The following is a 20,805-nucleotide window of genomic DNA, read 5'->3' as shown; positions in this document are numbered from 1 at the left end:
AAAACACAGACACAATAAGTTATTCACATTGGTAGCTTCATTATATGGGGCTGTTTCTGATATTGAAATACAAATTATACTGGGACATAACATGTCACTCAATGAAATATAAACATGAATTTTAGTTGAAGCTGTAATTTACATTTATATCTTTTAGCGGATGTTTTTTCCAAAGCGACTTAGATTACTGTAGCAGTACACAGTCTAAGCAATTGAGGGTTAAGTGCCTTGCTCAAGGGTCCAACAGTGGCAGCCTTGCAGTGATGGGGCTTGAACCAATGACCTTTTGATTACTAGTCCAGTACCAGTAGGCTACAACTGCCTAGTGGTTAACTGCCAAAACGGCATATATACTTTTCCTATAAGTTCTGGATTTGAAAATATTTATTTCCTTTTAATATTTAGTTCAAATGTATCAGTACACTAACAACACCTTTAAAAGACATTATGTGTGTATGTTTAAACCGAACACATAAAAAACACGTAACAGGCCCACTTACTGAGGACAGTGTATTCAGGATCCACTTTATTAGTTTCACCTGTCTTGTATTTACATCCATTGATCATTTTATAAGCTTTACCCCCCCCCCCCCCCTTCCCCACACACACACATAGGAGTGGTTATATAGTTACTGACAATAACCAACCAGCGGCTCTGTATACTTTATACTGTATAGTATCTATGCTGTATACCCATACTCCTCTCCATCCATTAGTAGAAAAGAACCACCCATAGATGGTCCATCTTTGATCACGGGACACAGTTGGCATCATATTTTCATTTAAAAACACTACTCTTCTTCCGGCTTTTAAATTCCGACAAGACTGCTGCACCTGATATACTTATACAGCACACTACAGGGGGGGCAGGGGGTTCAGGTGCACTGGGGCCCATGACGGGGGAAGGGGGGGGGGGGGGGGGACTCTACGACCTGCACTCGCCAGGTCGTTATTATTATATTACAATATTTTTGTTAAGTACAATTAAAATAACTAAAACTGTGCATTAAAAATACCAGAGCCATTCTGATATCAGCATATATATATATCAGCACACACTACCATGTCATTACCATGGTGTCATAGCAGTGCAGGAAATGGTCAATCACCCAGTTTACTTGTACAAAGTAAAGCTAATCCCAATATAATAAATGGAGTAAACAACAATGTTTAAGAAATTAGCCTAATTGTTAATCTAATCTATTATCATTTGGGCGGCACGGTGGCCCAGTGGGTAGGACTGTCGCTACCCACTGTAGCACTGGGTTCGATCCCCAGGTGGGGCGGTCCGGGTCCTTTCTGTGTGGAGTTTGCATGTTCTCCCCGTGTCTGTTTCCTCCCACAGTCCAAAGACATGCAGGTGAGGTGAACTGGAGATACAAAATCGTCCATGACTGTGTTTGACAATAAACTTGTGAACTGATGAATAACTACCGTTTCTGTCATGGATGCAACCACAGTGTGTAAAACATGACGTTAAAATCCTAATAAATAAATATCTATCTATCTTGGCATAATCCATGCTGTAATCCTATTTCGTGAAACTGTTCTTTTGAATAATTTATATTGTTTTAAAGCTATTAAAACCAGTATTTATTTAGTATTTAGGTTATATTTATGATTAGATGAAAGCGAGGGTTCTCATTCTCTGGGTTAGTCCACCATCGCCCGAGTGCAGCCACACCCGCTGAGTGTACAATACGGAGGCGTGGCTTGTAGCCATGGCGACGGTGACGTATTTTCCTTTTGATCTAATTGGTTTGAATCCCGTGGCTTCGGTAAAGGCCCGCCTTCGCTCCCATCCTCGCCGCTGATTGGACAACTCATTAATGTTTGGGACTCAGCATAACGCTCTGATTGGAGTTGCTTGTCGATGGCCACGCCTGCTTTTTAAGGTTCGGTTGACGTTATTCGGAATCTTTTCTCCTTCCAAACCGACCGAAGCGGGTCGCTGGTGCTGCTGCTTCTGCTGCCGACGACTCTTAGCGCTTTACGAGGTGGGTATTTCGCTTGTTTTTCCTTCTTTATTAAAATACGTTTTATCAGACAGGTATGTGGTGCGTTTTTCAATAAGGAAAAACGAGTTGTCAGAGATATGTGCCTTTGTAACACGGAGCCTTAGCCACACAGGCTAACAGAATCAGCAGCCGTTACGCACGAGCTCGTTTTTTGTCCGTTGAGATGCAAATAACGGCTATATGTGATAGTGATAGTATGTAACTGCTGAAATAATGTCGTTTAAATTAATTTATCTTAATATTTATCGTCTTGGTATTTGTATTTAAACATTTCTTGTGCCATAGTAGCTAGAATGAGTCGGCTTGTCGTGTTCGTGCATTACAGTTGTAACCTATATAGTAGTGTAGTAATAATCTCAGGCTGCGTCCCAAACGGCACACTAACCTACTACACAGGGTGTATGGACGGCTTCAGTAATGCCAAATAACTATACGGTTTGGAAAGCAGCATAAGTGGCAGCTGCCTGACATTAATAGTAATTGCAGCATTGTCTTTCCGTGTGTGTGTGTGTGTGTGTGTGTGTGTGTGCGCGCGCGCGCGTGTGTGTGCGTGTGCGTGCGTGCAAGACGTAGCCTAGTGGTTAAGGTACTGGACTAGTAACCATAAGGTTGCTGGTTCAAGCCCCACCACTGCCAGGTTGCTACTGCTGGGCCCTTGAGCAAGGCCCTTAACCCTCAATTGCTCAGACTGTATACTATAACTATAATGTAAGTCGCTTTGGATAAAGGCGTCTGCTAAATGCCGATTTTTACTATACTCGATTCATATCAAGAAAACGTAACAACCACAGATATGTTAATGATAAACAGTGTCAAATTTGTCTGGGAGGATGTCAGGTCATCTCTAGTATGTACCAGAACTACTCTAGATAGATGATTATTTATGTATTTATTTATTAGGATTATTTATTAGGATTTTAACGTCATGTTTTACACACTTTGGTTACATTCATGACAGAAACGGTAGTTACTCGTTACACAAGGTTCATCAGTTAATCAGTTAATGAGTTAATGTCAAACAGTCACGGACAATTTTGTATCTTCCATTCACCTCACTTGCCTGTCTTTGGACTGTGGGAGGAAACCGGAGCGCCCGTAGGAACCTCCACACAGAGACTCAATTCTTCCATCAGTTGGTGTTTTAATGGTGGTCGTGGTGGTGAAAAGTGCTTTTTAACACGTCTGTCCGGTCAACCTTATGAGCTCAGCTGGACTGGGAACTGATGACTGCTAAAGCCAGATCATCCACTAGTCATCAAACCATTTAGTAACCCTTTGTGCCCTGTAGGTTATGAGGGTTGACATTCAGCATTGGATCACTCATCAGGCTAAAAATGTTCTATCACATTGATTAGTGGTATTCAGTTAAAGTGACTTTGTATCAATGTAGTGACACTTGCGTCTAAGGGGTCAGGTGAAGAGTAGAGTTGTGCAATAATGGATAAAATAATATTTTATTTTGTGCAATAAATCCAGTTATCATGGGTACTTTGTTCATTTTAATCACTTTAATACTTACCATTTTGACAAATGAAATTTGTGATTTACATGTTGGATTATAAATTTACTTATAAGTTCACTGATTCATGTAATTCTGCTAATATGGCCTAAAACTTAGTTACGAAGTCTAAACTTAGCTCTCAAGCTTTTTGTGCAAATGTCAAGAAGATTTAAGATAAGATTCCTTTATTGATCCCCATGGGGGAAATTTGAGAATTTGTTGACTCTGCAGTGATATGTTAGGAAACAGTGGGCAATGTTTTGTAATTGTCATTTTTATTAGATAAGAGAGTCAATTAGAGAGTCATTTTAATTAATTAAATAAGTCTGATACATTTTAAGTGGTCAATGTTATATTTGCAATGGCTTAGAAGCTAGTGTATCAAAATGTTTTGACACCATGATACACTATTGACATTATCAGGATTTTTGTGTCTATCAGTGAACCTCTTTTGCTGTTGTGTTTTGTTGTTTAATTGTATGGTTGAACAGATCTAACTATCAAACTAAAACTGCAGTGTGCTACCTAGTTGTCAAATCATTTATTTACAGAACAGGATTATTTATAAGTAATTAATTAATTGCGTTTATTTAGGGCCGTGTTAGCTCAGTGACTAATATTTTTGGAAGCTCACTGTTTCAAGCTCCACCTCTTATAGATTGCCTCTGAGCAAGGCTCTAAACCCTTAATTGCTTGGGTTGTATTTGGTCACAGTTGTAAGTTGCATTGGATAAAATAGTCTGTAAATGTAAATTAATTCATTTTTTTACAGCCAGGCTAACTTGTTCACATTCTTTTGTCTTGCAGGTGTTTCTTGGATACCTGGCTAGCTTGTGGCTTGTTTGTTCTTTGCCTTTTTCTCCACTCACTCACACTCTTGTTGGACTTGCTTGTTACAAATTGTAGACTTTATACCAAATATAAAAAATGGATAAGACAGAGCTGATCCAGAAGGCCAAACTGGCAGAGCAGGCTGAGCGCTATGATGACATGGCAGCATCCATGAAGGCAGTGACTGAGCAGGGTGCTGAGCTCACCAATGAGGAGAGGAACCTTCTCTCAGTCGCCTATAAAAACGTGGTTGGGGCCCGGAGATCGGCCTGGAGGGTCATCTCAAGTATCGAGCAGAAGACGGATGTTGGTGATAAGAAGCTTCAGATGGTGAAGGAGTACAGGGAGAAAGTGGAGGGGGAATTGAAGGAGATCTGCAACGATGTGCTGGTAGGACAAACATATTTTTCTGCTTATAAGTTACAATAAATAATATTATATTATATTAATGATTCTTGTTTTTAATGATTTGGTAATTTTAAAATGACAAAACCAGGTAAGGTACATGAAAGGGCAAATTAACTAGCTGGTGAGTCGTTTAAATGAGTAGTCAGTTAGGCAGTATTGAACATGCACTGTTTGATTATATTTAGATGCAGCATTTAAAAATAATAATTTCTCTTACCTTTAGAATTAGGAGTACTGCACTCATGATCTGATCTGCTGTATTTATGGTATCTGGAATATAATTAATCAGCCATAGATGTCATAAGACCATTGTTGACTAGTCTTTTACATCCCTAGTCTTTTACATCCCTAGTCTTTTACATCCCTTTTACCATATTTCTTTTAGTTTTTCATGCTCTTCTAAATTGTAGTGTATATTTTACTATATTTTCTTTGTTTTCATGTTCTTAATTTTTGATCTCTCTTGTTTTAATTTCATATTTCCTAAATTGTAGGTTATACTTAACAATAATTTCTTTAAATTTTTCATGTCCTTAATTTTTTTTTATCTCTATTGTTTGAATTTCATGTTCTTAATTGTAACTAAATGTTTGCAAGAAGTCTTTCTGAGGTTTTAGATCTCAGGAATGTTTTAATGCTTTTAATTAATTTTTTTTTTCCTTATGTAAAGCACTTTGAATTGCCACTGTGTATGAAAGGTGCTATACAAATAAACTTGCCTTGCCTTGCCTTGCCTAGTAGGGATAGAAAAATGAACACTACTCAAACAGTAGAGTGAGAGGTGGAGAAGGATCAATGCCATATTACTGAGTTCCAATTCTGAACCTGCAACTCGTCACTAAAGCTGAAATAACCTGATCAGTAATAAAGTGGATCCATTATTATATGTATATATATTAATAGTAGGCTTATAGGTTAAGGTACTTGACTAGTAATTGCACAGTCACTGGTTTTAGCCTCACCTCTGCCAGGTTGCCAATGTTGGGCCCTTAAGCAAAGCCTTAACCATCAATTGCTTGGACTGTATATTGTCACAATCGTAATTTGTTTTGCATAAAAGTGTCCACTATATGCAGTAAATTAAACATTTTAAAATAATAGCTGTAAGTAAGGCTGTATATCAATGAGTTTTTGCTTGCTCACTAAATGTAATTAATGATTAAATGATCTTTCCTGTTGAGTTTTGCCATTTTTGACAAAATTAATTACCATCGATGATGAGCTTGTTTGCCACTGCATGAAAGTGGAGGGGTTGTGGAACCTGATAATGACTATAATTTCACTTAAATATGATTGGCTGAAATATTTGCAATTAGATTATGTAATAAAATTAACAATGTAATATAAAAATATATTAATGTATCATTCTGTGCTACCTTACTACCAGAAATCTAGTGGAGTCGTACCGTGTACAGATATGCTGCCTTTGCAGTCATGCTACAGAAACAATACTGCAGTGCTCACAGCTGAAGCTCCTGCGCAGCATTGCAGCGATTGATTCCTGTGCAGAGGCAAATGACCAACCCTTTCAACTGCTCACAATCAATATGTGCTGCAGGCAGAAATGCAACGTCCTACTATTCCCACCTCCAGCTTCTTGCCTTCTCTGTTGGATGTGTCTTATTAGTGTTTCTTGATTAACTAATTTCTTAGTTGCTAGTGCAGGGATCATTTTCCAGAGTACTAATTACATTTAGAATGTTAGCTGGTTTGATTCTCATCCTTGAATATCAGAAAGGCCTGTTTATTAGTATGTCTCTGTATACTGAACTTAAGTTTTAGTATTTGTGCAATCCAGTGGCTTTGCTTTACAAAACCTGCATGTAAAGCAGTTAATTGCTTTCTCTTTTACCCGTTAAGAGCAGCATTTTTCTCAGATTTTCTGTTTCAGCCCTCTAGTGTTGGATCACAACTTCCCACTCATACTGCCCACATGCTTTTAACTGTGCTAATCTAAATGAAAGCCAATCTCAAGCCAAGCTCTGTATCTGTCGAGGGTGTTTCTAATGGCCTAATACCCTAATTGCTAATATTTATGCATAATATTTTAGCTTTTTTATATTATTGCTTTACACACACAACAGTGTGATGCATGTTTATGCGTATTGATCTACAAAAATGTGGAATACATTACAGGGTCAAATGAGAGACCTTTATCATATATTTTAACAAGTGGGCAAGTGTGAAGGACAAATCAGGCCTGATTGCTTTTAGAGAGGAGTTGTGTTTTGTGGCATTATGTACATTTGTCCTCTTAGAGAGAATGGTCACTAGAATTTATTACACAGTTATTTCAACTAATAACATGGTCAGTATGCTCAACCTGTTTTACTCTGTTAAGAGAAGTCTCGTTCGAGACTACACTGCCCCCATCCACAGGGCACACAAGGTTAATACATTGTTTTGAGTATGGAAATCATGGAAATCATATGGTCTGATTTTTGCAGCTACCAAATCTTGACCCAGCTGAACATCTGTAAGATATTTTGAACTAATTTGTAGGGCAGTGCTGTCCATGAATAAAATTACTTTAAATAGAATGTACAGTTTGTGCGATTTGTAATGCGTTTGCCAGTGTGCATTGCTGCTGTTCTTGTGACCCTTGGTGTCTAAAAACGTCTTTCCTTTTCCTGTTGTAGTAAATTCTCAATGACCTTTTGTATGCAATAGATGGATGAGAATCTCGTTCAAGGAGGACATTTATGGTTACACATAACTTCAGTTTGTAAGAGTTCCTCCTTAGTCAGCAACAATCAGCAAGGCCAAAGGAAGAAGTGTTTTACAATGAGTCATGGTTTCTTAGCTTTATAATAATAGAAGTTGTCTGTAACAGGTGAGCTATTCATTAATACTGTGACTAACAAATGTAGGTCAGGCATGGGTCACATGCTTATTTACAGACTTTCCTAATTCAGCCACTTTCTACTAAGAGCTTAACATATTTTTCAGTTGCGCTTTTAACTTTAGCTTCATGTTGAGTTTTTCTTGCATCACGCTACCCAAATTTTTCTTGTTGCTTGGCCTTTCTTTTTCCAGTTTATAGCTATAGCTGGTGTCTTCCTGAGCGGGAATACCAGATTTTAGCCATGACGAACCCACACAGAGGTGCATTTGTTGCAATGATAGTGTTTAATACTTTGCTTTAAAAAGCTTAGCTGATCACCAACTGTCATGTACGATTAGGGATGTAGGGCTCCTTGAAGGCGATAAATAGACAGACATACAAAGAAAAATATACCAAGAGAAATGCAGTAAATTTGGGTTACTGCGGTATCATAGATCTTGATCTGTTCCTTTTTGTAATTGACTGTTGTTCCTCTTTGAGGAGGCTCTGGCTGGTGCTGCTGTTGAGGTCTGCTTGGTTTAGTCTTAACATTTGTGGTCTGTTTTTTTTCCACTTCTGCAACACCAGCTTTCTGGTAGAAAGGCACAATTAAATTACTGCTGCTACCAAACTCTGAGTATAGCTTACGTTTCTCTACCACCAACACTGAGCCACAAGTCCATCTGGAATTACTTATTTAGTGGGAAAAATCCAACTTATGTTTATATAATGTAATTAAATGTGTTCATTTGAAGGGTTTTAAATTGGCCTGTATTATGAATGCATTGAATACCAATACTAAACATTTTTTCTGTGGTGTTAATGTTCTAAAAATGGTACAGTGCTAAGTTACAGGAGCAATGATACTGCAGATAAAGTCACTGTATTCGTTGCTAGCTAGGTAGATTTCTTTTAATTATTATTGTCAGGGTTCTTATTGTATTTGTGTGGCTCATGGCGTTTTGGTTTTCTTCTCATCTACCACTAATTTGCTACAGGCGAATAGGTTGCTCTAAATTGCCAGTAGATTTTAAGTGAGGTGTTTGTGGTGATACATTGGGTTTGGTTTTCTTAGCCACCTTTTCATAAAAGCTATAAGTCTGGAGGTCAAATAATGTAGCTCTTGGGTTTTTCTTTTTCCTCTGAGCATTAAGTGGTCAGACCTTGAACTAAATTTCTGGGACACCCATAAACTGTCTAAACAATTGTTCTCACTGTAAAATGGTGAATTCAGATATATTGATGATGGTATTATAATTCTTCCCAGACTAATCAGAACATTCACATTTCTGAGGTCATTGCTGTTATAGCAGAAAAGATCACATAGAGGTCACTCTACTTCATTACTATTTGTTTTTAAAATGGGATGTCCAACAAGTGTATGGCCAGGTGTCCAAATACTGTATAGTGTTTGTATGTATCCCGTATATATATATATATTTGTAAGCTAGCACAGTACAGTGTTTCTGCTTAGACTAAAAACCTTGTAATGCCATTTTACTCCTGAAGAAACTGAAGAAGTATTTTCGGTTAGCACCACAGACCCCAAAAGCTAGAGGAAGGGCTGGGCTTTCACACAGGATGTCTGCAAACTGTGTTTGTGTTACACACAGATATGGCTTTGTAATTGAAACTTATATTTTGTGAATGTGAAAGTCTATATTGGCATATGCAAATGTGTAAATTATGTTTTTAATTGTAACTTTCATTATGAGAAGCTACTATTTGTTGTTAAATCCGTATTCACAAATGTGTAGAGCACATCTTTCAACTTTCATTTTGCTCTTGAGAAAACAGTACTTCTCGTACACTGTACTTTTTGAAATCATTACTTTTAATCTGCAAAAAATTATTTAATGAGAAATCAGTATTCACAAATGCATAGAGCACATCTTGTATCATGTACTAACTAGCACAGTCACATGACTTTTGGCAGCTTCCTGCAACATTCAGATCATGTAATTCAGACAGGGTGTAGCTCATGAATTGCAAAAAGGGAATTGTAACTGTGGGTAACAGACATACATTAGAACATAGATGACACTAGATACTTTACTGTTAACCGCACTACCTGTTAGGTGGTACAAGATGTGTGCCACACATTTTTTTTAACTGATAACCGACTAGCTTATATTGTCCAAATACACCAGAGAGAGACAACAACTACACAAACCTGGAACTGTTAAAGAAACCCTCAACCAAGAAAACACAAGAACAATCCTAAACTTCCTGGCAGAAACAAAAATGAAAACAAAAATATAAATGGACAAATAGAAACAAAAGAAAATTAATTTAAATTTAAAGAAAATTATTTAAACATAACACAGATCATGCCATAAATAACTCAATTAAGTGTATAAAGTGGCGTAAAAAAATCTAATAAAAAAATAAAAAAATAAATATATTTTCCCAGTCGGTATATTAAAGATCGTCTTCACAATTTCACAATGCCTGTGGTAAAATAATAAGCGGAGTTCTACCTTTATACTGATTCAAAATATCCACATCATTTCATTAAGAAAAAGTAAATAAATGAAAAAATTCACGTGAGGAGAGTTTACAATGCAGTCAGACTCAACACTTACGTGAATTGCTGTTTTTTTGACGTTCATTATTGTGATGTGATATTGCATAAAAATTCAGGTTAGGACTGTGGCTTTAAATAAAATTTTTAGCCTACAGCATTAATCGGACAGTGACTCTTTTTTTTTTTTGTCGGTTGTCAGTTAACTAGTTAATCATTGACACCCCTAGCAAATATGTATTTATGCATTGAAATATAGTTCATTTTGTCTCTAGGTTCATAGAGGGTGAAATCTGCATATTGGTGTGATATTTGCTTTTGTATGACTTGCTAGTTATAGATATTTTATACTGTGCCTTAGATACAGTAATTGCAGGGTGAAGTCATAACATAATTTGATCTGATGCTAGACTGATTTAACTAATTGTGAATTTAGTTTAATTGGTTCTTACCACCATGTCAGATATTGCTGACAATATCCATGTCATGCTTATTACCAGTCTTTATATGCAGTGAGAAATTGTGATTATGGCTGGGCGATATGGATCAAAAATAATATCTCGATATTTTTTCGCTGAACAGCGATATACGATATATATCTCGATATTTTTTTATCCCATAAGGTAATAACAAAAAGACACTTCTGAGACAAAGCTACATGCAACAACAAGAAAGTTGTTTCTAAGGTATCTCCTGTCGTGTAATATGAATTACAAATATATTATATTGTCTGGCCCTTTAAGAATGTTAAGTGCACTATAGGGCGCAGGGAGCGAGTGTGTAGGGAAGGTATCAGAATTTATCGTTTCCGGCTGTGCTCATGTTCTTCTGTTGTTTTGCACTGAGCTTGTGTGGTATTAAAAGTAGCGTTCTCGTTAAACCCCCCTCACATGTTTGGACTTTGAATTATTTTACATCACCGTCGCCACAACATTTACATTTATATTTTCTTTTACTGTATAGAACTCAGTTCTGTAATACAGGCAGAACTAATCGTTCATGTTACTGTGTAACTATTACAACATTTAATGCATTTTAATCAGCGTTCTGCTTCATGCACTTTATTATTATTTAACAGCTTTATTTGTTGTTTAATTGCTGTTTGCTCCTTGTTTACTGCAGAGTTAGTTCATGCAATTTTATTAATTTTTGGTTGTTTATTGGCCGACAACAAGAAATACTATAAAAAGAAGATAAATAAATAAATGACGACGTCGGACGATCATCCAGTATAAACTAACATGACCACGTACAACATCCAGTACAGAAATCACTCCCCATAATGTTTTTTACAGATACATGCACATCACATATACAAACACACGTCAGAACAACAGGAGACGCACCGTTACGTTATTATTACTTTCTCAACACTTGCATGATTTACACTGTATATGAAGTAAATACATGCATGTCAGCGCGTGCATGCGCTTGTATATTTATATTGAAACGAATAACGACTCGTTTTCTTGTTGAGGGAATGGTTGGGTGGATTGTTGAGAAAACGTTTGGGTGGTTCCCTCAACGTTCCCCCCCAAACATTCCCCCAATGTTCCCCCCGAACGTTCCCCCAACGTTCCTTCACGAACGTTCCCCCAACGTTTCCACACGAACGTTCCCCCAACGTTTCCACACGAACGTTCCCCCAACGTTTCCATACGAACGTTCCCCCAACGTTTCCACACGAACATTCCCCCAACGCTCCCCCAAAGATTCCACACGAACGTTCCCCCAAATGTTCCCCCACAAACATTCTCCCAACGTTCCCCCACGAACGTTCCCTCAACGCCCCCCCCCCCCGAACGTTCCCCCAACGTTCCCCTACGAACGTTCCCTCAATGTTCCTTCACGAACGTTCTCCCAATGTTCCCCCTGAACGTTCCCCCAATGTTTCCACACGAACGTTCGTCCAACGTTCCTTCACGAACGTTCCCCCAACGTCCCACCCCGAACGTTCCCCCAACGTTTCCCCACGAACGGTCCCTCAATGTTTCCACACGAACGTTCCCTCAATGTTCCCCCTCAACGTTCCCCCTCAACGTTCCCCCTCAACGCTATTCCCCCCCCCCCCCCAAACGTTCCCTCAACGTTCCCCCACGAACGTTCCCTCAACGTTCCCCCCCCCAACGTTCAGAGGCATGCTGGTACATTATAGCATTGGAAACGTTTGCCAGTAGAGAGGTTTACCAGCATAAAGATGAGCTACGAAGTATTTATTTATTCATTTATTAGGATTTTAATGTCCTGTTTTACACACTTTGGTTACATTGATGACAGGACAGAGAGCCACTTTTTACACAAGACTCATCAGTTTAAGTCTTTAATGTCAAACACGGTCATAGACAATTATGTGTCTCCAATTCACCTCACTTGCACGTCTTTGGACTGTGAGAGGAAACCGGAGCTCCCGGAGGAAACCCACGCAGACATGAGAAAAACATGCAAACACAGAAAGGACACAAACCCCTTTACATGGAAATCAAACCCAGGACCTTCTTGCTGTGAGGCGACAGTGCTACCCACCGAGCCACAATGCCGCCATGTTTTGTAAAATAGTCATTATAATGCAACAAGCAGATAGATCCACATGTACAAAAAACAGCAATTGTATGTGGTTTTAAAGTTCAATAGTTCCATCATTCATGATATAATTAATAATAATGTATTTTAAAAAACTTCAAAATAAAAAAGGTGGCTTTTTCTAAATGAGTTTGTACACCTACCTTGTATTGGTAAGCCTTAAATCTCATAAAAATCAATTGTCAGCTGCTAAAAATTAATTTAAATAGCATTTAACTAGACTGTGTTAATCGAACAATGACTTCTTTGTTGGTTATCAGTTGATCATTACTACTGTATCACTGCTGAAAATGATAAGTCCATGCAATGTATTGAATAATGTGTGTGTTATTAGTTGTGATGCAATTAAAACCTGAAAAATGTGTCTCTTTCAGGGGCTGCTCAGCAAATATTTGATCGAGAACTCCACTAATGCTGAGAGCAAAGTCTTCTATTTAAAGATGAAGGGTGACTACTACAGATATCTTGCAGAGGTAGCCTCTGGTGATGATAAGAAGGGTAAGTGTACATGTGTTTCCTCTTTTTGGTGTCTGAAGTTGGTCAATGTTTGATTAAGAAAAAATACCAAATAGTAAACATTTAGTTTATCTTATTCTTACTGAGCAGATCAGTAACAGAGAAGTGTGAGAGAGAGCAAGAGAGATATGAGGGCAAAGCTAAAATTGCGGTAGCCCACTAGAAAATTAAATACCCTGTGGCGCTAACAGCCAATTGGGTGTCTACATACAGACATGATGGCTATGCCTTGGGTGGGGGGTGAGATCCCGCAATGGATTAGTGTTCTGTCCGGGGTGCGTTACTGCATTGTGCCCAGTCATTCTGGGAAAAAATTAATTAAAAGTATGATAAATGTATTGGAGAGTACAAGTTATAATTCAGCATAAAACATTTAAATATCGTATTGTCTTTTGTTTTTACTGTATCATGCTAAAACACCCAGAAGCGATTTACTAGGAAAGCTTCAGTGCCCCAAATACATTGCTCTACTAAATAGGATGTAGCAACAATAGCACCATTAATTAGATTTCACGGACAGGGCTTTTTCTCTGATGCAGCAAATGTTATTTATCATACCCAAATGTACACATACATCCACAATGTATAACACTGCGTTTTTGGAATGCTTGTTCACTCTCAACTTCATAGTGTATGTCTTGATTGTTGTATTAAACATCAGTGATCTACTGCACTGTGTATATAATCATAAAATACCAATAACAGCCACCTAGTGTGTGAGTTTTAGTGTGCTCAGTACAGCGGTTCTAAATTATGCAGGGGGGACTAAGCGTAAGAATGTCTAGCCCTCAGTGTAAAAAAAAAAAGAAAAGATATTTCACATATTTTAGTGTGGTTGAAGACGTATCACTCCATGGTCTGACGGCTGCAGTCGTTAAAACCACGATACTGTTATCAATTAGACATACTAGTGCATTCATGAATTCTGAATTCAATTCAATTTGGATTCATGATAAATATACTGGTAATGCTGTGGCACTTGGGAATTATTAAAAAAAAATATTTAACATTATTCTGTTGATGGCCCACATGAGCTTTTGATTCAGTAACTTGTAGGCTTGTAGGGTTAATTTAGGAGAGATTGATTTATGTTCCAAATGTGGTTGAGAACACTAGAACACAAGTCACTTGCCCTCTACACAATGTGAGAAAATGTTTTACCCCTCACGTTTCTTCCCATCTACAGTACCAATCTGCAGGTTAATTTTATATCAGGGGGTGTTCAACCTGTGGGGCGCGAGTGCCTGACCAGGGGGTGTGGCGGCATTGCAAGATTTTTTTACTTCTAAAACTAAAGCAATTCATTTTTCACCCACGGGAGACATATCTCATTAGTCTAACTGACCACGCACGCACGTTAGATGTTATACAGTTCAGTCTGAAAAAACCTTACAAATAGGATGAACAGTGAAGATAAACCGGTGACGGAAGCATTGACGTGTGTGTGTGCCTTTAAGAGAGACGCTCTGTTCACAGTATCGATATAAGTGATTCATGAGTCGATTCATTTTATGCGAAGCGTAAGTTTCTTTTCTCAGTTATCTCTCCGTGTTTACTGTTATTAATTAATGTCGTGGTTTTAAATAAACACCAGCTACTACAGAACATTTTGTGTGACTCTCTTACATTAAAAAGCTCAATAAAGTTTAATTAAACTGCTATTACCACAGATCTTCCGTCTGTGGAGCTAAAAGTTTTCTGTCAGTCAGAGCAGATGATCCTGAACTATGTATGATGCACAACGTTAATTATGTTATTTTAGGTCGTGAAGAGCTTTCACTGTGGTTTCTGTATGATGGTTGATGAATGGTGATGTGATGGTTGGTGCTTTGTAGCTCAAAGTCTGGATCAATCCACTGAGCTGTTAAGCTTAACATGGTCTTTATATATCACACGATCGGATCGGCTACATTTGTGAAATATCGCCGATAGCATATTTTGATTAAAAATCGGCCGATATCGATTCTTAGCCGATCGTTCCATCTCTAGTATCACACTATTTGCTAAGAAAAAAAAGATAAGTCAATAGTCTCTTCAAAAATTATTCCTAAGTCTGTGGACTGAATTTTAATCATTATGTATTAGTAGCTGACTTAAAAACTATTACACATAATTTGAATGATGTGTGTGTTTAGGTTTTAAAGATGTGCTAAAAGTGGATTTGCTTTTAAAATTCTACTGCTCCTGAAAACCTTTAATTTTTGTTCCCTTAGATACGATAACCAACTCTCAGGGTGCATACCAGGATGCGTTTGACATTAGTAAGAAGGAGATGCAGCCCACACACCCCATCCGCCTGGGTCTGGCCCTCAACTTCTCTGTGTTCTATTATGAGATTCTCAATTCTCCTGAGCAGGCTTGTACCCTGGCCAAACAGGTGAGTAACAATGTGTTAGATACTTGTCTGGAATGGATAGTTTGCTTTCTTTTAAAACTGTTTTCCTGCTTTGTAGTGTTGATGGTGGAAAACTGCTTTTGTTTTAGTTTAGTTGAACATATTCTGACTGTGCTTGCAGGCCTTTGATGAAGCCATCGCCGAGCTTGATACACTTAATGAAGACTCGTACAAAGACAGCACACTCATCATGCAGTTGCTTAGAGACAACCTCACAGTAAGTTACACACAGCCATACAGCTTATAAGATACCAGTGCTTTAACTGATTTCCAGTATAAGTTCCCTGCTAGTTAACTCAAAGTTGGCTGTTTTGGTGCCACATATAAAAAAAAAAACAAGGAATATAATGACATTTAAATAAACGTACTATAGAAATATTTCACCAAGAGCAACATTCTTTAAATATTTATTAACTAGAACACTCTTGGATCCTGTGATCACTCTTAATTGGTGATTTATTAACAGCAGGTGCACTTGGAGTGCAGACTTGGGTATAGATAAACTTAAACAGTAGTTAAATTAAAATGTTGTCTATTAAAACAGTTAACAACCATGTCTTACTTCATTTGTACAGTACCTACTAGGAACGTCAATGGTACTAGACGAAGAACCCATTGTTCGCCTGATGCTGATGGTTAAAGCAGTCATTTGTGTTCATTTACAACAGCTGATGATTGATTTGCATTGAGTGAAGCTTCAGCTCTTTGCAGAGTAAGAATGCTGATTTGTAACCCACACGCAGTGCATATACGCCTGTTGTGTAACCAAAGTGTGTGAAACATGACGTTAAAATCCAAATAAATAAATAAATGTTAACAATAAAGCTGATATGAAATAAAAATACTTTTTTTGTAGTAGATTTACCTACGTTTATATGAGTACCGTTTGTTTGTTGGCAAAATTCCAAATGTTGCTCTTGTTGTGTAGTTTGTTTGGTAATGTTACCTAAGTAAAATACCTGTGTATTAAATAGAACTCCATTGGGGATGTAGGATAATCTTGTTTAAAACGGATATTACATAGGCAAGTTGTATTTCAATAGGTAAGTGCTGGACTAGTAATCTAAAGGTCACTGGTTCAAGCCCTACCAATGCTAGGTTGCCATTGTTGGGCCATTTAGCAAGGAACGTAACCATTAATTGCTTGGCTTGTATTTAGTCGCATGAAAAGTGTCTGCTAAATCATGGGTCCCCAACCTTTTTTGCATCACGGACCAGTTTCATATAAGATATAAATTCACGGACCGGTGAGGGCGTTAGCATTTAATAAAGCAATAAGCCACGAGAGACCGTGCATTACTGTGCATAAATCATAACAGTAATGCACGGTCTCGAGTGGCTTATTGCTTTTATAAAATGGCGGTCAACATAAAATATAATAAATACAACAATGTTTAATCATAAATGTATTTATTGTGTATAAACTTACAATAAAGCATTCTTCCGCGACGCAAGGTAATCCGATTAACAGTGTTGCTAGGCAACGTGAGGGCGAAAATAACATTAACTTTCTCTATTCAGTGGCGTATTAATATGGAATGATGTGAGGTGGTCCTAGGTGTGCGTTTATCGGGGATTTTGCAACGGCTTCGAACGCGGCTCAGCCAATCAGATTTTAGGACCGGAACTATCCGTTTTATAATATAGAATAACTATAGAATGGAAAATCAGTGTAAGTCCTAAGCTTTTTACACTGCAACGAGACGCTGCTCCCACCTAGTGGTGATAAGTGACAATAACACCCAAAGAGTTTTGGAAATTTTATTACTTTTGTACCGATCTCTCATTATTTATTCTTTCTGTGTGGCCCAGTAATAAATGACCCATGGACCGGTACCGGTCCGCAGCCCAGTGGTTGGGGATCACTGCTGTAAATATAAGGAATTAGTGGAGTAAAGTGTGTGAATATTAAAACAGTTTAAACAATGTAAATAATTTTTCTTATTTAATTCTCACTGGACTCAAAATGTAAAGACAAGATACATAAAGCAGACTTGAACATAATACCATTCATGACATAAAATGACACAAATATGTGTTAAACATGGTGTCAAAATTCAAACAAACAATAACCCTTGCTGCTTGGTATGTTAAATCCTTTCTTTGGTTACTTTCTTACTGAAGTCATTATCACTATATTAATAATTAGTTTATTAGTAATTTTACTTAAATTACCAGTTTAGATAAGTGAATTCTTAGATCAATTTGGAATAATTTTACTGGCACTGTGAATTAGTATTACAACAGGTGAATTGTTCAATATATGAGATACTTAAATTTGCAATTTTCTTTTCTTTTTTTTAGTTATGGACCTCTGACAATGCAGCAGATGATGGAGATGGAGGGGAAGGAGGAGAGAACTAAGCCCTATTCATTTTGTCTCCACATAAAAGAAAATGAAAAAAGAAAAAAAAACTTTTTACACCTTCATTCCTTCTTGTTTCACTTATAATAATCTAACCATGTAAACCTGTGATCATTACCAATAAGCCGTGGTTAAAGGAATTCTGTTGTCCTTATTTTTAAACCATCTGGCTTAAAGTTAAAATGATATTAATTTAAAGTAACTTCTCCATTCCTTGGTTTTGTGGTTTTTGTCTTTTTGCCTTTACGTACAGTGTCTGCTGTAGAAAAGTATTAGCCACACATTATTGTCAGCTGTCTGTTAATCATGAGACACGAGTAGTGTATGTTTTCTGCAAATCTGCCAAATTAGATGAGCGTATCAAGCAAAGGCATTCTTGGGCACAGCAGGCTTTTTTCAATACTACTTTGTTTTGTTGGCCACTGATCATCATGTTTGCTGAAGTTGAAAACTGAAGTTGTGAACCATGTTAGTTTCAGCTTAAACACTCTTACACGTGTACTGTCAAGATGAAAGTAGCTAATTAGCTAGCACTACTCACTGACTCTGTCTATTGGCATTTCTGGTCAGGGATTCACCTGAGTAACACAATGAAACACTCCTTACTGGTAATATCTTTCACTTAATGTTACTTTAAAGCATGTCTGAATCAGTAAGTGCCACTTTATGAATGCTTAATGTAGACTAAAATGCTAACAGGATCATGCATGCCCATGTTTCAGTCTTCACTGATATGGGAACGAATATTGCATACATTTTGCTCCCTGTTTTGGTTAGATACTTTTTTGCAGCTTTGTGCGCATATTGAAATCTTTGATTTGTCCAGTGATGTCGATAGATATTCAAACGACTATTGTGTTTTTGCTAATCGTTGATTGTTGTCCCACAAGAGCCTTGTGAAAATGTTAAAATTCCCTATGTAACAGCTTCGTAACCTAATTAAAATTACCATTTTATAAACCATAATTATCTGGTTTTTTTCTGATCAATTTGTCGATTCACTGATTTTTATTTAAAATGTGTGTTAAAATTAATCTTAAATTTACACTGAGTGTGTCATGTTAGCGGTGCACCTGCACTGCATAAAATTTCATGAACACATTAAATCCAAGTCTACATCCAACACGTTGTGTATGATCTACTGTGCACTGTAAAAAAGTTATAAAGTGTTAATAACCTTACAGCTGTCATTACCAAACACTCACTCACTCACTCAACCGCTTATCTGCTGGAGCCTTTCCCAGCTTTTCAATTGGCGCAAGGCACACAGTATCACCCTGGACGGGACGTCTGTCCATCGCAGGGCAGACACACATACATACACCCATTCACCTAGGGCAATTCTGTGTCTCCAATTAACCTGACTGCATGTTTTTGGACTGCGGGAGGAAACCCACGCAGACACGGGGAGAACATGCAAACTCCACAGAAAGGACCCGGACCACCCCGCCTGGGGATAGAACCCAGAACCTTCTTGCTGTGAGGCGACAGTGCTACCCACAGTGCCGCCCCATTACCAAACAGTACACCTAAAACATTCCATAAGGCATTTATTTCAGAAATGAAATATTTAATGAGTGCAATTACCTGTCAATAAACATCCAAACAAACATTGTCAATACAATCTAAAACCACAGGGTTTTATTTCAGCATGTAATTATGAGAAATAACAATTGATACAGAGTTTTTAAGGCAGCACCGTTCTGTATTTCACTTGCTCCTTTATTGTGATGCTTGTTGATTTAAAGGCCCACTGAACTGAAAGCATAACTGCCATGTTTGTCTAGATTCACAAATAAAAAAGCTACATTTTCCAGCATTAGTGAAGATCCATTAGCATATCAATAAACACCCATCAGTGAAGTAATAAAGAATTGAAATGACCGATGCTATCAAAAGCTATTTGCTGGTATAAAAGGAAATAGTTATAATACAGCTTTTTATGGGCAAAAATCTATATTGTTCTGGGTGATGTAGACGTCCACACCTTGTTAGTGTTGTAGCACTACTGTAAGATTAAAGTAGCAAATGTGAGAAACCAACAACATGGGAAAAGTAAAAAAAAAAAAAAAAAGTATAATTGGTTATGTAAAGTAAAACTACAATTTTACAATACAGTAATTTGTAATGCAAAACTAATGGATTTGTTCACAATGCAAGTCTTTCCATTTACTGCTCTAATGTTCTTATCTTTAGATTGAGGCCTATCTTAAATAAAAATTTGAACAACTAGTGAAATCAGCTGGACACAAAATAAACTGTTTTAGACTGAGTTATGTTAATGACATTCTGCATTTTGTTTTTAACAGATTTAAACATCATGTACACCATATGGTCAAAAGATTCTGTTCATAAAAGTATTTAAACCCTTTGCTTTGGTACTCCAAATTGTGGTGTAGGATGTCTAGAACTCAGTTCACTTGTTCCAATGTGAACTGATTAAACATAAGGCATACATGGTGACAGCGTCATGCTATGGGAGAGATTTGGAAGACTAATACAGAAACATCCTTAAAGAAAACTTTCTATGAAGTGCACACAAACACAGATTAGTGCAACATTTCACCTTCCAGAATGATAATGACCCGATGCATTCAGTCAAAGTAACACTGGAATGTCTTAGAACCAAGTCCTTAAATGTCCTCAAGTGGCCCAGCCAAAGTCAGATTTGGACCAACAAACATCTGTGGAGAGAATGTGACCCAGCTTGAGAGGATCTGCTATGAAGAATGGGATAAATTGCCCAAGAGTAGGTATATAGTAGAAACGTATCAGAGGACCTGCTATTTTTAAAGCAGGTAATAATAACAGGTATTTAACTGGGTTACGCTAATATTCGCTTT

The 20,805-nt window shown here is 37.5% G+C and overlaps 1 protein-coding gene across 1 annotated transcript; it reads left to right on the top strand.

Moving 5' to 3' along the window:
* The first annotated feature begins 1,918 nt into the window (after nt 1-1,918).
* ywhaqa (tyrosine 3-monooxygenase/tryptophan 5-monooxygenase activation protein, theta polypeptide a) lies at nt 1,919-18,922 on the top strand. Its single transcript, XM_063002323.1, has 6 exons — nt 1,919-1,997; nt 4,327-4,740; nt 13,061-13,184; nt 15,416-15,579; nt 15,719-15,814; nt 17,902-18,922. Exons 2-6 carry the CDS (start codon nt 4,447-4,449, stop codon nt 17,959-17,961), a joined length of 738 nt encoding a protein of 245 aa, XP_062858393.1. The 5' UTR covers nt 1,919-1,997; nt 4,327-4,446; the 3' UTR covers nt 17,962-18,922.
* The last annotated feature ends 1,883 nt before the right edge of the window (nt 18,923-20,805 follow it).

The sequence above is a fragment of the Trichomycterus rosablanca genome, chromosome 9 (genome assembly GCF_030014385.1).
Source record: "Trichomycterus rosablanca isolate fTriRos1 chromosome 9, fTriRos1.hap1, whole genome shotgun sequence".
NCBI lineage: Eukaryota > Metazoa > Chordata > Actinopteri > Siluriformes > Trichomycteridae > Trichomycterus > Trichomycterus rosablanca.
This window is presented reverse-complemented; position numbering and strand designations above follow the sequence as displayed.

Coding starts and splice junctions, on each gene's coding strand:
- ywhaqa (XM_063002323.1), top strand. CDS start 4,447: ATGGATAAGACAGAGCTGATCCAGAAGGCCAAACTGGCAGAGCAGGCT. Junction 4,741..13,060: donor AGATCTGCAACGATGTGCTG/GTAGGACAAACA, acceptor TGTCTCTTTCAG/GGGCTGCTCAGCAAATATTT. Junction 15,815..17,901: donor TGCTTAGAGACAACCTCACA/GTAAGTTACACA, acceptor TCTTTTTTTTAG/TTATGGACCTCTGACAATGC.